General features: G+C 38.9%; 1 protein-coding gene across 1 annotated transcript in view; it reads right to left on the bottom strand.

The window, feature by feature from the left end:
* The window catches only part of SDK1 (sidekick cell adhesion molecule 1), a 1,163,851-nt gene that overhangs the window by 150,194 nt on the left and 997,549 nt on the right, over positions 1–16,108 (bottom strand). Inside the window, 1 exon segment of the mRNA XM_078152930.1 lies at positions 2,813–3,007. Within this exon segment, the coding sequence (XP_078009056.1) occupies positions 2,813–3,007 (195 nt within the window).

Below are 16,108 nucleotides of genomic sequence, written 5' to 3'. Positions count from 1 at the left end.
GTTTCCTTAATATCATCAGGGGTTGTTGGGGGGGCTATAACTGTGTAAGCCACCACTCCGTTCTATCAGCATCAGGCAGGTGTTTGTGGATTAGGGCGCATCAAAAAGGGTCTTAATGTTAATACCTAACACTCAGATATGATTCATTTTAATGCACTTAAATTTGACTTTAACCCTTTGGCAAAACTCCAATCCCAAGCTCTTGATATGGGTTTAATTTTTTTCTTTCCTAATAGATTACAATTAAAAAAATGCTGAGTACTTATAATGATCTATACCAGCTGTCAGGGAGATGACGAGTTCTAAACTCATGGAAGTGGCATTTAGTTGCAAGCCAATACAGAGCTTAGTACTAACCCTTTTGGGTCCTTGCTTATAACAGAAATGCAGCTGTGGATGAGTTCCAAGGAAGATATGGTGTCAGAGCAAGACTTTCACGCTTAACCTATCCCCAAATGCTCAAATAACTGAAAAGCAATACTGTTAGTACAATGTCTACAAAGGAATTATGTTCTGTGGCTAATGTGTAATCAGTGATAATATACAAGTAACTTTTAAAAATAGAACCACAGGATGTTAAAGTAGACCCAGTTAATGGGCCTATGAAAAACTGTCCTTGAAAAATCATGTGATATATTATAGAGATAACTTGCAAGGTAATTATGGAACAATTTATGTCCGTGGGTTTGCAATATAATATACACAAATATGTAGTATGAATAGCCTTTTCCTTGTAATTCTTTCTACCTCAAGGTTCAAAATTTTTTGGCTTTTAGGATGATGATGAATTTAGATAATTCATATTTTTTATTATTGTCTTGTGGAGGACAATAAATGTCTCACTATATTGACCCTTCATTTCAAATATTTATTGAGCCTTTACTATGTGTTCAACATTGTGCTTCTGATTATAGTGGAAACAAAAGAGGCTTATGATACAATCCTTGCCCTTAAGGAGCCTAGAGTCCTGTTGGAGAGAGAAGATTGAAGTACAGAAAACATTCAGAGAATGGTATGAAAAAGAATGCAATGAGAGGTCAGGAAGGAAGAAAAGCTATTAGGACAGGCTAGAATTGCCTGGAAGGCTTCATGGAGAAGGTGACACTAGATGGGTAAAATTTGGATGAGTAAAGAGGAAGGCATACAGAGAGCAAGGGATGAATATGGGCATAGACTAAGAAATGAGTAGGGTGTGTTCAGGAGACAGGAGAAGAAAAGTTAGGGAGACAATTGGAGAAAAAAAGAAGACAGGGCTGGATTTTAAAGGACCTTAAAGGACTTTAAAGGATAAGGAATTTGGACTGAGGAATTAGGCAAAAACATAACAAAACAAAATAAATCAACAATTGTTTCATTGAGTCCACTATAAATTAATATCAAGGATAGGGGCTGGACCTGGGATTTCATTAATATAAGGATAACCTAGATGAGGAAATTCCTTCATCCAATTCAGTTCAGCACCTCCTCTGCAAGTTCCAGTCTTACAGACTTGCCCAGAGTATCACTGAGAGTTTAAGTGACTTGCCTAGGATCACTGGGCCAGTGTGTCAGAAACAGTACTTGAACCCAGGTCTTAGAGACTCTGAGGCCAGCTCTCTATCTGACTGAGGCACCAGTCAAAATTAATAATAGTTCTGCCTAAAGGATTATCTGAAGGGGTGACTTAGCACAATGTTAGAATGGCTTATATTTTTGTATAGTTAGAGCAGGAGGAGGCCCGAAAAGCCTTAACATTTGAACATTTTCAAAATCTGAAAAGGAAGTTCCCTTCTTTTAAATATATCTTCCTTTGAAATATAGGCATGCTCTGTAAATATTTTTTCTTCTGAAACCTAACATCTGATGACTGGAGTCTCTAGCAATGCTTGGATTTTGACCTAAACATCTCTAATTGTTTTTTGAAATATATTGGGTTTAGTGCACTCTTCCCTAACCTTGTAGCTTATAGTGTAAATGGGATCTATATTGATTCACTCATCCTTTTAGATTGTCTACCAAAATATTAGTTTATAAAATCTATTTGGTCATTGGTTGTGACTGGAAATCTTGATCTTTAATAGTAAGAAGTGTTAATTTTATAATAGTTTTGGAAAGCTGAAAGGAGATGACTGAGACAGCAGGGACAGTTAAGGATTAATGTCCTCACTGGAGTGCTCTGGTTATAACATAGTTGGAAATAGATAATAGAAGCCTCCTGTTAGCTTTGTACAACATTTCACTTAGGGAAGATCAGCATTAAGAGAAACAGGAGGGGCAACTAGGTGGTACGGTGGATAGAGCACCAGCCCTGGAGTCAGGAGGACCTGAGTTCAAATGTGGCCTCACACACATAATGCTCACTAGCTGTGTGACCCTGGGCAAGTCACTTAACCCCAATTACCTCACCCCCCCCAAAAAAAAAACAAAACAAGAGTAACAGGAAGGACATTCACCTACGGAGGTTAGACTCTGCTGACACTTTTAGGGGAGCATATCCAGTTCAGGAAACAATGACAGGACATTTGGGGTTGGGGTAGAGGGGAGCCACAAATAAAGATTTCTGGCCCGAGTGAAGTCTGAGGAAACTACCCACATCGCATTGAACGCTACCTGGTCTGGGTTTGCCATTGCTGGCTGCCCTACGTGTCATGAAAACTTACACGAGAAGGGAACTGAATAAAAAGACCTGACTCAGGTAGCAGTTAGAATATATATAGATTAAGATATGATATAACAGAGAAAGCTAAAGATTGAATGAGTTCAGGAAAGGAGAGTACAAATGTGACATATGTATTCTATCTGTGACTTTGGAATGTGATCTTGTAAGCCTTACCTCTCTTTTCAGTCGTGATGACTGTGGCTTCTAAAGGCTCCCCCCATCCCTGTCTTGTCTTTGCCGAAGCCCTGAAGATGTATGCTGACTCCGGAGTGAGATCTGTAGCAGTGAACTGTCTAACAGTAGAGCCAACTTCAACAGTGGTAAACTTATTGGGACTGCTGGTTGCAAGACGATACGCAATCTGATACCCTAGATATGCATTAGCCAAGGCAAAAAGAATAGAGGAAAAGACTTAGCTTCTTGTACATTCTTTCCGTGAAGAATAATGCTAGATTCCTAGTGCATCCTAATTACTTATTTATTGGAAAGACAAACAAAACCATTTTTTATTTTTTTTAATCACTTATTCTCCGCCCCCCACCCCCCACATATATCTCACATTCAGACATAGCACACTAAAAGGGAAACTACATGCACAGTGATGAATGAAAGGGCCTTTTGAGCACTAATCCACCATGAAACTTGTTTCACTTTTCATCCTTCACAGGAATGAGATGTGAAAACAGTTTCATCTTTCCCGAGTACATTGGTACACTGAGAGAATGCCGTAAGGACCAGCAGAGTCCACATGATTGTTTTTGACAGGGTGAGTCAGTACAGAGAAACTAATCTCCTTTTCCATACCAACACCATCACCCTGCCTGTAAACACATACATACCTTTGCAAGGATGGGAGCAGAACACCATGTTGCTAGACTAGTTTTTAAAATATGCAGTACCTTGACTGCTTAGACAGTACAGCACCCTGGATAGCCACACCACATATCCAGTTGACTCTCACATCTGTTATTCATAGTTATCCCTTTTATCTTCCCTATCTGCTCACAGATACCCAGCATCCCAAAGCTGTAATTGATGGCACAAGCATATTTCTATTTCTTTATGTCAAAAAAAAAAGCCTTCCTGTATTTTCTCCTCTCTCCCCCAAGTTGCAACACTTCAGGCAACTCTGAGCCGGGGTGGAGGTAAGGGGGGAGACAGGGAATGGCAAGTTCTGCTTTGAATAACACCCTTCCTGCCAACGAGCAGGAATGCACTTATTAATCAGTCGGAGGGCTCTGCAGGCTCTAAACTTCTCTCAAAGTGACTTGATTATTAAGAGCTGACGGCTGATCACACATTATTATTACTTAGATCACTTCAACCAGGCCATCCCAAACCCTCCTATACTGGGGAGACAAATGGCCCCTGAGGAAGAAGTGCCAACTTTTCAATTCTTTTGCCACAAATAGTAGTGACAGGTGCTCCTTTTTTTTTTTGAGCTTGCTAAGAACTTGTGGTCCAAATGTTAAATTCCCAAATTGACTGAAAGCATAATGACTAGGGCTTTGTTGTCCTAAAATTAAAAAAATTAAACCTTTCAATGCTTCAAGTTCTTCTAGGGAGAACAGGTAAAGAGGGGGAAATCAAACCCCAAACAGCTGAACTCTGTCTTCACCAGTTTTTGCTAACATTCAGCTCATCCTTTGAACTACAAAGGCTTCTGCAGGGTTCAAATATGAACTCCCAATCCCAGTTATGACTTGAATACTTGTCTTTCTGCATTGTATCTTATAAAAGCAAAAAGCTAAAAGTTTTCATAGGTGAATATCACAGGCCCTCCAAGGGGGAGGTGATAGAGGGAGGAAAGAGAGATTGGATAGGAAAAGAGAGCTGACATGGGGGGGTTATGGGACATCTGTTACGGGAATGGAAAGTGAAAACTGGTGATAGGTGAGATGACAGTGGTTCTTGTAGCAAGTGATGAAGTGGCTGGGCAACAAATGGTTAATGGACCCCTTTCTGCCTTCTGTGTCAATTAATGTGCTGCAGTGAAACACCATAGCATCAGTGTCAGGATGAAGATGAGAGAAGTAACCAGAGTCCTTCAGAGAAAGAGGCTGAATAAATTAACCAGAATGGTATAGGACAGAACAAAGACAAAAGGGCTCTTTTGAAACCTGCGCGAGGCAATTGCTGAATAGTCAAGGCTATACAAATTCCTCTAACAGAAAAGGGCTGAAGTGTAAGGGGAAGGAAATGGAATAATTAGATGAGTTTAGGGATATGTGTTCTAGGGAATGGATCAGAGGTGACCATATACAAGACAAATTAAGAAATTAAGCAAAGGGTCCTTCTTGTGTGTGTGTGTGTGTGTGTGTGTGTGTGTGAGAGAGAGAGAGAGAGAGAGAGAGAGAGAGAGTGTGTGAGTGTGCATGCGCGCTGGTGTCAGGAGGGTCTTGTGTTTTCCTAGAAGGAAGAATTGTGGAAGAAAAAGGACCCTGAACTATCAGAGAATAAACTCCTGTTGTGTCCAACTTTCTAGAGAGGAGGCAGTATCTGTCATTGATCCATGCTGTACTTATCATGCTAGACAATTACTGTTCTGTTAATCCCCTGGCTTCACATCAGCTAGAAGACCAAGAAATGAAAGAGTGAGGCCATTGGCAAAAGGAACTTAATGGTGTCTCCCCAGGGGAATGATAGTTCAGTTAATGCATGGATAGGTACAAACCTTGGCATTAACCCCAGACTAGGAAACAACTGGCAAGCACAGTGACTCTTAACATTTCATGGGAGGACAAACATCAAAAGAAATGCCACGTGATACTCATAAGCATGTTATTATAATAGTAACTGTTTTGGATCTACATGTATTACTTTGTATATCTGTGGTATATGACACTGTACTGATTGCATTAAGCCCAGGTACATGAGAGAGTTTCAACAATAAAACTCACAGTTACTCAAATAAGATCAGCCTAGCTATCCACACACACACACACACACACACACACACACACAAAAACCAAAGACAATGAAGAATGATTGTTCACTAGATTATGACATGTAGTTAGCTGGGTGACTCACTTAGTATATCTATTTTGAAAAGATATTAGTGGTGAACAATAGTCTGGGCCAAGAATTGAATAGAAGGTGGTCAGTATTTCCCATTTGGGAAACCACACATGTATTTCAACAACACTAAGTGTTGGCTGTGGGAAAAGGCCATCTTTTAATCACCAATATTCTGCCAGTGAGTGCTGTATGGCTGAGGCTCACAGAACACCATGATCTCAGAAGAATCACAATTTTAGGTAATAAAGAAAATTATACAGTTTAGTATAAACTACCTGTCACAATAATGACTTTGTGTACAAGAAATGATATAAAAGCCATCATTGAGAAAGTGCTGCTGCTGTTGCTGAAATAAAATGTAGGGGTTAACTAGATAATGCCTAAGGTCTCTTCCCATTCTCAGTTCTACACAGGACTGGAAACAGAGATGTACTAGTCACATAACGAAAGTGAGAGACAACAGAAAGGCAGCCTGATTGTTTCATCAGTATGCATGACATAGTAAAAGGAACAGAAGAAAGCCTAGTATGTTGGATTTAGAGAAGGACACAGTTAAAACCATTTGAGGATAGGAAGACATAGGTGTATGACAACCTGCCCCAGAGAATAAAGTACCTACATGGATGAAATCATGGATTCTTTGAAGCATCCCAGCATATATTACCACCTGTGAAGAGCAGGGTTTAAATGGACTCCAGATGGCAGTCATTATGTTCAGAATGGGTGACTTTCCATTTTGTGTCAGTGTCCTCTTGCTTTTATAATATAGATTATAATGAAGGTAATGGCAGCTGGCAATAGTAGGAGACTTAGTGCTAGTATAGACTATAGATGTGACCTCCATATAATTATCATACTTGGTGTCTCCCATATGTCATGGTAGTGGACATCATTTCATAGCTGGACAAATTACAAAGGGCAGGAGCTGGGAAAGTGCCAAATAGCCTCGGTGGATGTTGGAACTAAAGAAAGAGAAAGAAGACAAAAGGAACTGGTGCTATTTAGCCTGGAGGGAAAAAAAAATAAAAACAAAAATACTCTGTGGTAGATGTGGAAGCTGTGTGAAGGTCTGTCATTTGGAAGAGTGATCAGACTTATTTTGTGTAACTTCAAAGGGAAGGACTAGAAGACACATTTAATAAAATATTTATGCAGTTGAACCAAATTGGAACAATGGGTTGATATCAGAAGAAGAAAAATTTTAATTCTATTTTCTTTGACCATTTATTAGAGATGTAGTAGTGGGGATTTTTGTCCAAGTTGATGGCTTCTAAGGTCCCTTCCAACTTAGATTCTCTGAACTACAATGAAGAGTGTGTGTGTGTGTGTGTGTGTGTGTGTGTGTGTGTGTGTGTGTGTGTGTGTAGAGATGCTATTCTAGGAAGAGCCTGTGGGGATAGTCCAATTACAAGGAAGAAACTCAATGCTATGGGACAGTCCAAGAGAAGAGAGAACAGAATCAGGACCTGAGAGGTCCTGGGTATTAGAGGTCAAGGGTATTAGAATATCACCGTGCCTGATGGAGAAAAGAAAATTAAGCTTTGAGGGCAAGAGGGGTTTCTTTGAATTGGCTGTTGTACCTAAAGCCAAGGCACTGCTCCTATTAGGGAAGTTAGAAGAGGAGAAGGAGGTTCCTTGTGAAAAAGTCCCTAAGCCCAAGATCCTCCTAGCATTGTTTCCAAAAGGAAAGAAAATAAGGTCCTGAGAGACTCTGGACTAGCTCCAGAAGCCCTGTCTCTCTAGAGACTGAAACTAAGCATTCAGATTAAGGAATAAATTATATAGCTGCTGGTATTGGAGCAGTGGGGCAGCTAAGTTGCACAGTGGATAAAGTGCCCAGGACTGGGGTCAGGAAGACTGAGTTCAAATCTGGCCTCTGACACTTACTAGCTGTGTGATCCTGGGTAAGTCACTTAACCCTGTTTGCCTTGGTTTCCTCATCTGTAAAAATGGGCCAGAAAAGGAAATGGCAACCCACTCTGGTATTTTTGTCAAGAAAACCCCAAATGGGGTCAAGAAGAGTCAAACACAACTAAAACAACTGAAAAACAACAACAACAATGTTGGAGCACCTGACATCCCTACTCAGAGAGATCTGGGCCCAGGAGAAGGAAGAATGGGTGAGGAAGTTCTGACTCTGTGGGAGGGATTGAACCAAGAGCCTAAAGAAATGGCCCAGAGATCCCCAAGAGCCTTCCCATGCCTTTGGGAGTGGCTTCTTAGAGACCAGGATGTAGAGGTGCCACAGCCCAGAGCTGAGATTCAGGTAGGGTATATACCCATTGACCTGACAGACTTGATCTTTACTGATGTAACTATGATCTTCTCATGGGAAAAGTGGATCCCAAGCAGAAGGAACTCTACAAGAATTCTAGGAGCATATGGGCACTCTTAGAATCTCTGTTCTGAAATGGAATCTCATTGTCTTAATTGATATAGGCAAAGAGACCAAGGATGGGCAACTGTGCTTGGTTAGAGTAGAGCAGATACTAATAGGGACCAAACCAAGTTGTGGAAAGAGGATCTTTAATGAGAATCCTCAAGAAAAAGACACTGAGATGGAGATTTCCAAGCTACTGCCTAACTTTGAGCATAGGAATAAGTACTAGAGCAGAGGGCAAGGAAAGGGGTTTATAAGGAAGAGCCAATAACTCCCCAAGTCCCCTTAGTTCCTCAGAAAAATCTTGTGGGTGCTGCCATACCAGGAAAATTCCCCCCTGTAAAAAAGGAGAGGAAAGAGAAATTCTCAAACCAACAGAGACCTATCCCAAGTAAGGGAGGCTCTTGGTAAATGGAAGAAGAGTTGCTGCTGAAAAGACTATCATCCCCACCCAATATTGGCAAAGGGACTCAAACACTACAGGATGTGGAAAAAGCATCCAATTATCAGTGTTCACTTGTGTTTCACCAAAGAACACACACAGGAGACGAACCATTGAAATGCCCTGATTATATAAAAGATTTTAGCCAAAGGACCAATTTTAATTTCCATCAGAGAGTCCACATAATAGGGAAGAAGCCCTATATCTCTGTTGACTATGGGAAGGGATTTGGCCACCACACCTTGCTTCACATCCATAGGTGAAACTACATGAAAGGAAAACTGCACTGAGTGTGGGAAAGGTTTCAGCCAGACTTTCCACATGCACAGCTACCAGTGAGGTGCGAAAAGCCCTACAAGTGTTTTAATGTTTCTCAAACCTCCAGTTCCATGAGAGAGTCTAGAAGGAACCAATATCTTCTAAGGACCCAAAGTTATATTCAGGAACACTGGACCCCTATATATCATTTATTCAACAACCATTAGGTGATGAAAGATATAAAGGCAGATGCATCACAGACCTTGCGGTAAAGGAGCTTATAGTCAAATGGCACTGGGGCAGAATGATGTGGAAAAAGCTTGTCATATTTTGAGTTAGAGGAGCTGAGTCTGAAACCAATTTCAGCTATTTACTACCTATGTGACCTGGGGCAAGTCAATTGCTTCCTCTGAGTCTCAGTCTTCTCATCTGAAAAAGAAAGGGGTTGGCCATAAAGGCAGTGTAGTCAAATGAAAGAATGATGGAGTTGAAGTCAAAGAACCTGAGTTAAAATCTTGGCTTTGGCACAAACCAATTTTGTGACTTTGTGCAAGTCATTTTCCCTTTCTTGTCCTTAGTTTATCATCTGTAAAATGTAGAGGGTGGACCCCAGTTACTACTCTAAGGACCCAGTGTTTGACAAAAGCTACTGGAAAAACTGGAAAGCAGTTTAGCAGAAATTACATATATATCAACTTCTTACACCAGAGGTGAAAATAAATTTCCAATAGATACATGACGTAGATAGAAAAGATGTTATCATAAGCAAATCAGAGGAGCTAGGAAGAAGTTACTCTTTGTCTATGGATATGGGAAGAGTTCCTGACCAAATAAGGGAACAAAGAAAAAAGAATAGGTAATTTTTTGATTATAGCATATAAAATTTTAAAAGTTTTTGCACCAATGAAACCAAAGCATTTAAATTAAGAATAGCTATAGGTGAACGGAAAAATATTTGCAGAACATTTTCTCTGATAAAAGTCTCATTTCTAGGATATATAAGGAGCTGATTATATTTATAAGAATGAGTAATTTCTCAATAGATAAATGATTAAAGGATATAGGCAGTCAGTTTTCAAAGGGAGAAATCAAAGTCATCAACAGCCATATGAAAAAAAATTCTCCCAATAATTATAGAAATGCAAATTAAAGCAACTCTCAGTTTTCACTTCATACTCCTCAGATTGACAAGGATGACAAAAGAGGTGTTTGAATTGGAATATGAATGTGATGGAATAACTGTGCCATAAACAATGATGAAATGGTCAGTTTCCTAGGAAACTGGGAAGACCTCTATGTGCTGATGCAAAGTAAAGTGAGCAAACCAATTTATACCATGAAAACAACATTATAAAGAAAAACAATGATGAAAGACTTTAGAGCTCTGATTGATACAATGGACAACCATGATTCCCGAGCCAATAATGATGAAGAACGCTACCCACCTCCTAAGAGGGGATGAACTCCAAATGCAGGATGAGACCAACATTTTTGGAAACAGTCAATAAAAGAATTTGCCTCACTTGACTATGCACATTTGCCATGAGAATTTTCTTTTTCTTTTGTTGTTCAGTTTGGGAGGGGAAAGAAAGATGAAGAGAAAAATAATGCTTGCTAATTGGAAATAATAAAATTAAATAAAATATAAGGAAGAAATTTCTAAGGACCAGAACTATCCATCAATGTAAAAGGTTGCCTGAAGAATACAGGGCTGCTTCATATCAATATCTAAGCAGTGGGTGGATGCCATCTATCATGATGTGGCAGATGGGATTTCTCCACTGGGTGGAAGTTAGACTAGTTAACCCCTCAAATCCACTTAGAATGTAAGATTCTATGATTCTAAAATATTTTGGAAATAGCAAAAAAAAGTGGAGAAAATCAGCTCACCAGAATCAGAATCAAAAGCATTCTTGTATCTTATATAACAATATAGTTTAGAAATATAAACATATAGCATCAGGGGAATATTGCCAATGATTTTTACTAGGCTTCTAATCATCTTGGCTGGCATCAATTTCTGCACTGAGGCTAGGCAATCAGTCATGTCAGAATAAGTGCACAGTCTAGTCTTTACAGAAACAGGATGAGAACAAATTAAAAGATAAACTTTTCAACATCTGGCCACAAATTTCTTGTGAAGTTTTAGAATGGTGAATGCTGGGATAGCTTAAAAAACGTTTATTATGCTTGTACAGAAATAATGATACCAGCAGAAAAACCAATGATATTTATTATTAACAATAATAACAGACAACATTTGATATTGTGCTTTAAAGTTTAAAGTGTAAGTATTATCTCATTTTAGCCTCACAACAACCCTGGTATATAGATGTTATTATTTTCCTCATTTTACAGGTGAGGAAAATGAAGCAGACAGAGGTTAAATGACTTACCTAGGGTCACACAGCTACTAAGTGTCTTGAGGCAGGATTTGAACTCATGACTTCCTGATTCCAAATCTAGCAGTCAGGTTGGTGGCACTGTGGATAGAGATCTAAACTTGGAAGCAGGAAGATCTGGGTCCAAATTCTGCCTCAGACACTTCCTGTATGACTCTGGGTGAGTCAATTAATTTGTCTCGGTTTACTCATCTGTAAGTTGAGAGGGTTTGGAGGAAGATAAAAATTAGATAATATTTGTAAATTTGCAAATTTTAAAACACTAGGCTATCTATTATTATTTTTTTTTGTCTCATTATGAGAGGCAGCATGTTGTATAAGGTAGATACAAAGCTAGCCTGAGAGCCGGGAAGACTTGGGTTCGAGTTCCATCTATGACATAATACTGATTATGTGACATGATGCAAGGCACTTAACCTCTCAACGCTCAAGGTAACTCTATGATCAGAAGCTACAAAAAAGGTGTGGACTGGCATTGGTAGAGAGAGTTTTCACACCCAGCAGTTCTGCAGTTTGCTTGTCTCTGACTCTTCATGACCCCAGTGGGGTTTTCTTGGCAAAGATATCAGAGTGGTTTGCTATTTCCTTCTCCAGCTCATCTTACAGATAAGGAAACTGAAGCAAACAGGGCAAAGTTACATGCCCAAGGTCACACAGCTAGTAAGTCTCTGAGGCCGGATTTGAACTCAGGAAGAGTAGTCTTCCTGACTGAAGGCCCTCAAGGCTCTATCCACTGCACCACTCTGCTGCCCCATTCCTGTTGCTTGTCTCTATTAGACTTGGAAGATAAAGGTCTTCCACCAATAGGTTTTATTTCAGATCTAGGACCTTGTAATTACTGCTCAGTACTTTGTGTTCTATAGTCACAGAGTCTTGGTGTAAATCCTGGTTCTGGTACCTACTACTTGTATGAGTCATTTAATCTTGGCCAAATCATTTAAGAGCTCAATTTCCTCGATTGTAAAATGAGAGAGTTGGACCAGATGATCTCTAAGGTCCCTTCCAGTTCCAAAAGAACTATCATCCATTTTAAGTACTCATTAAAATGGCCTGAGGGAGAGAGATGTAAAGTCCATAGTATCCAAAGTTCTGCCTTTGACTCTGAGTTCAGCAGTCTCATCTAAATATTAAAGGTAAACAGAAGTCAAGGCAGAAACTTAACCCAGATGTTTATAGAACCATAAACAGTAATAGGTATGAAAGGAGACTTGGGGCAGACACATTTCCAAATGACCATTAAACGTGATTCAAGCCATGTGCCAAGGAAAACAACATACCTACTTCCGTTTTCTATCCTTTATGCACAGTTAATTTTTGAAAAAAATGCTTTAAAAATAAATGCCAAAGTCAGTTAAAATCTTACCAAAGAGACAAAATTAGTAGATAAAAACATGACCAATAAGTACATTTTAAAATGAAATAGTTAAAAACCACTTAGAACTATGACCCAATTTCAGTAAGTTGCATTTTTTTTTTGTATAGCATTTAAGCCTGTCCTAACATCCCATCGCTGCAGGCAGCAAATCTGCAGAGCCAGATGCAAGGCATCTATCTGTATCACCATCATCACTAAGGAGGAAGAGACAATAGCCCTTTCTGAAAAGAGCAATGAAAATAATCTAGTTTGTAAATAAATCCAGTTTAAGACAATCTTGTAGCATGAAAATCGATAAGGGTTTGTAATGCATCTATTTGTATTGCATTCAACGCAAATAATTCAAACTCTACTAATTTCAAATTTGCCTATGACTGGGTTGAAGTTCATTTCTTAGTGAACATTTTCTCCATAAGGCTGACAGGGAAATGCTCAAATTATTTAGGAGAGCTAACAATTTTCAAGTATCCTCAAGCACTGTTGAGATACCTATTCACTACATAGAAACAAACAATATGTGACGTAGAGTTCATTTTATCTTCCTAATAATTAGATTTTCCTAAATGTCACCACTAGGCCACACAGGATTATGGAATCTCATTAGAAGAGACCTTAGTGGTGATAGAGCCAGACTTCTCTTTCACAAAGATGACTCTGGTGTAGAAGTTTAAGTGACTCCACAGGGACCCCAAAAGTTTAGTTTAGTAACTGAATTATATTTGAAACCTTCTGTTTCCAAATTCTATGTGAGTTCTATCGTATAGAGAAACTTTATACCTGGGAATAACAAAATGGCATGTATCGAATGGTAGCCGTATTTGGGGGGAGGGGAAGGGGAACAAAAAAAAGAAATTTACACGATAATTTTGTTGTATATTTTAAAGGAATAGCAAGTTGTGCATAGTAGATTTGCAGTTTCATGTACAGTCATTTTTTTTATTGTACTATGTTATGGGAATGTTTGTTTTATTCCATAAATTAAAAACAAAATTAAAAAATATTTTTAAAAAAGGGTCTGGGCCAATGACCAAATATTAATGGAAAGATCTTTAAGGGTTAGACAAATGCTTCTGCCTTATAAGCTGAACTCCTGGGTATAGTTATGCCAGTATTAGTACCAAAGTCAAGAGAATTAAAGAAATTTCTATGAAAAAAAATTGCTTATAACTCAGACTTCTTAGTAACTTGGATTAACTTTCACTCAAAATGATCTTAACTAGTGAGGTCTTACCAAATATTCCTAAATGCAATTTTTGTTATGGCTAAATTTTGTGTCAGTTCTATACTTTGGGGATTGATCTCTGAGCAGATCTTGTATTAATACTTTTGGAAACCATGTGATAGAATGCAAACAATTTTCATTGCCCCATAGCACAGTGCAACATTTTCACTGAGAAATGGAGAAATCTTTAAGAGTTGATGTGAACATAATTTGTATTCTGAGTGCAACATCTCTCCTCACGCAAACTGGCTCTGTTTTTGTCAATGTCTCCATTATTATTAGGCAGAATGGAGTAGTAGATGGAGTGTTGAATGTGGGGTTAGGAAGACCTAAATTCAAATCCTGTCCCAGAAACTAGATGTATAATGCTAGGCAAGTCATTCATCCTCTCTGTGCCTCAGTTTCCTCATTTGTAAAATGAGGGGTTGGACCTGATGCCCTCTAACATCCCTTCAAAGTAAAAATCAGTGATACATTTTCCCAGGGTTATCCCAGTTAAAACCTTGTTTATTTTTGACCTTCCCTCCTCTTCTATACCTTTTTCAAATCTGTGACTGAGTGTTATTTATTCTTCCTTCAAAACATATTTTGTATTCTTTCCTTCCTCTCTATCCCTCACTCCCTTCCAGATTTTTATCACTTCACACCTGGATTAGTGCAACGATCTCTTCTGAGCTTCAGGCCCCTTATTCATGAAGTGGGAATAATAATACTTGCACTATCTTCCTGTATTAGGTTATTAGGAAGAAATTGCTTTAGAAATGTTAAAGCACTGTAAAATGCGAGCTATGGGAACTGAGGAAAATTCACCCTTTGTACAGTATTTTAGTTCTCTTCCCAAAATATCGCTTTCATCATATTACTCCCCTGCTTAAGAATCGATGTTGTTGTTCCATCATATCAATCGTGTCTAATTCTTCATGACCCCATTTCGGAGTTTTCTCTGTAGAGATACTGGAGTGTTTTGTCATTTCCTTTTCCAGCTCATTTTACAGATGAAGGAACTAAGGCAATCAAGGTTAAATAACTGGCTCAGGGTCGCACGATTAGTAAATATCTGAGGTTGGATTTGAACTCAGGTCTTCCTGACTTCAGGCCTAGTGCTTTACCCACTGCACTACCTAGCTGCCCTTAAGAATTTATAATGGTTCCTTATCTGATTCAATCCGTACTAGTCAGGCTGGCGCAAAAGGTGCTCAATCACCTGGACTTAATCTAAGTATCCAACCTCGGCTTTTTTACCAACCAGCAGGTATACTCCACTGTACTATTGTAAGACTGTTCTTAAATAGGATCATAGGATCTGGAAGCTAGTTAGCCCAGTTAGCCAGTTAGCCCAATCTGTTAATTTTACAGGTGAAGAAACTAAGGTTCAGAGAGGATAAGTGACTTGCCCAAGGTCACACAGGTGCTCAGTGGGGTTGGGGGTGGGGAGCAACAACCTAAAAACTCAGGTCTTCTGACTCCACAGCTGCTGTGCTTTCCACTGTCCCATGTTTCCTCCTCTCCCCTCTCCTCCCATTCTGCCCCTACCTTGAACATTTGTTCATGCTCTTTTCCCAGAAATGCTTTCCCTCTTCCTTTTCTGACTATTCAAATTCTACCCATCTTTTGAGTTTCTGCTCACACGTCATCTCCTCTATGAAACCTTCCTTGACTGTTCCAGCTAACATGGAACTTTCCTATTCTCCGAACTCTTAGAGACCTTTGGGTTTGTTCCATACACATAATCTGGCCCTTGAACAAATGTTGTCTTATAACTTCTGTTTGTTTATTGAATTTAACTCTTGTGAGTTCTGTGAGGGTAAGAATTAAGGTTTTATCCTTTTATATGTTCTTTTGTAAGGTCTGTTTCTTTTGTATTCCCAACACAACACCTAACTTGTTCTGGCTACATGGTGTTCAATAATTAAATGTTGTTTTGTTACTTATTCCTTTAAAAAAAAGAGAGAGATTTTTATGAAAAAAAATAGTTAATAAATTGGAAAATAAGCTAGAGAAAGTCCCTCAGGGTGAGATTTTTGAGGTGACTTTAAAAGACTGAAAGTATTTACACAAAAAAAATGTGGAATTTATAATGCCCATACAGGAATACTACTATGGATATAACTCAAATATAGCAGAAATTCAGGGTGCAGTAATTGAGTATGGAAAGATCATTTCGGTTTAAAAGGGATCAAAGTAATTTGTTACCCATTTAGAGGTAACTTAGGTCATGATGTTTTAAAGAACAATCACTGGATGAGGAGGTAGATTAAGTGATGGGGTTTAAGGTCAGTGCTGTAAAGGAGTAAGCCTGAAAAGACACTACTAAATCAGGTATGAAAATATTTTGTAGGACACGCATTATCCTGCAGAAGGTGGGGTGGCTGG

This window comes from Phascolarctos cinereus, unplaced genomic scaffold (assembly GCF_003287225.1).
Source record: "Phascolarctos cinereus isolate Bilbo 61053 unplaced genomic scaffold, phaCin_HiC Scaffold_4;HRSCAF=312, whole genome shotgun sequence".
In the NCBI taxonomy this organism is placed as follows: domain Eukaryota; kingdom Metazoa; phylum Chordata; class Mammalia; order Diprotodontia; family Phascolarctidae; genus Phascolarctos; species Phascolarctos cinereus.
The sequence above is the reverse complement of the archived record's forward strand: the minus strand, read 5'-3'. Positions and strand labels throughout refer to the sequence as shown.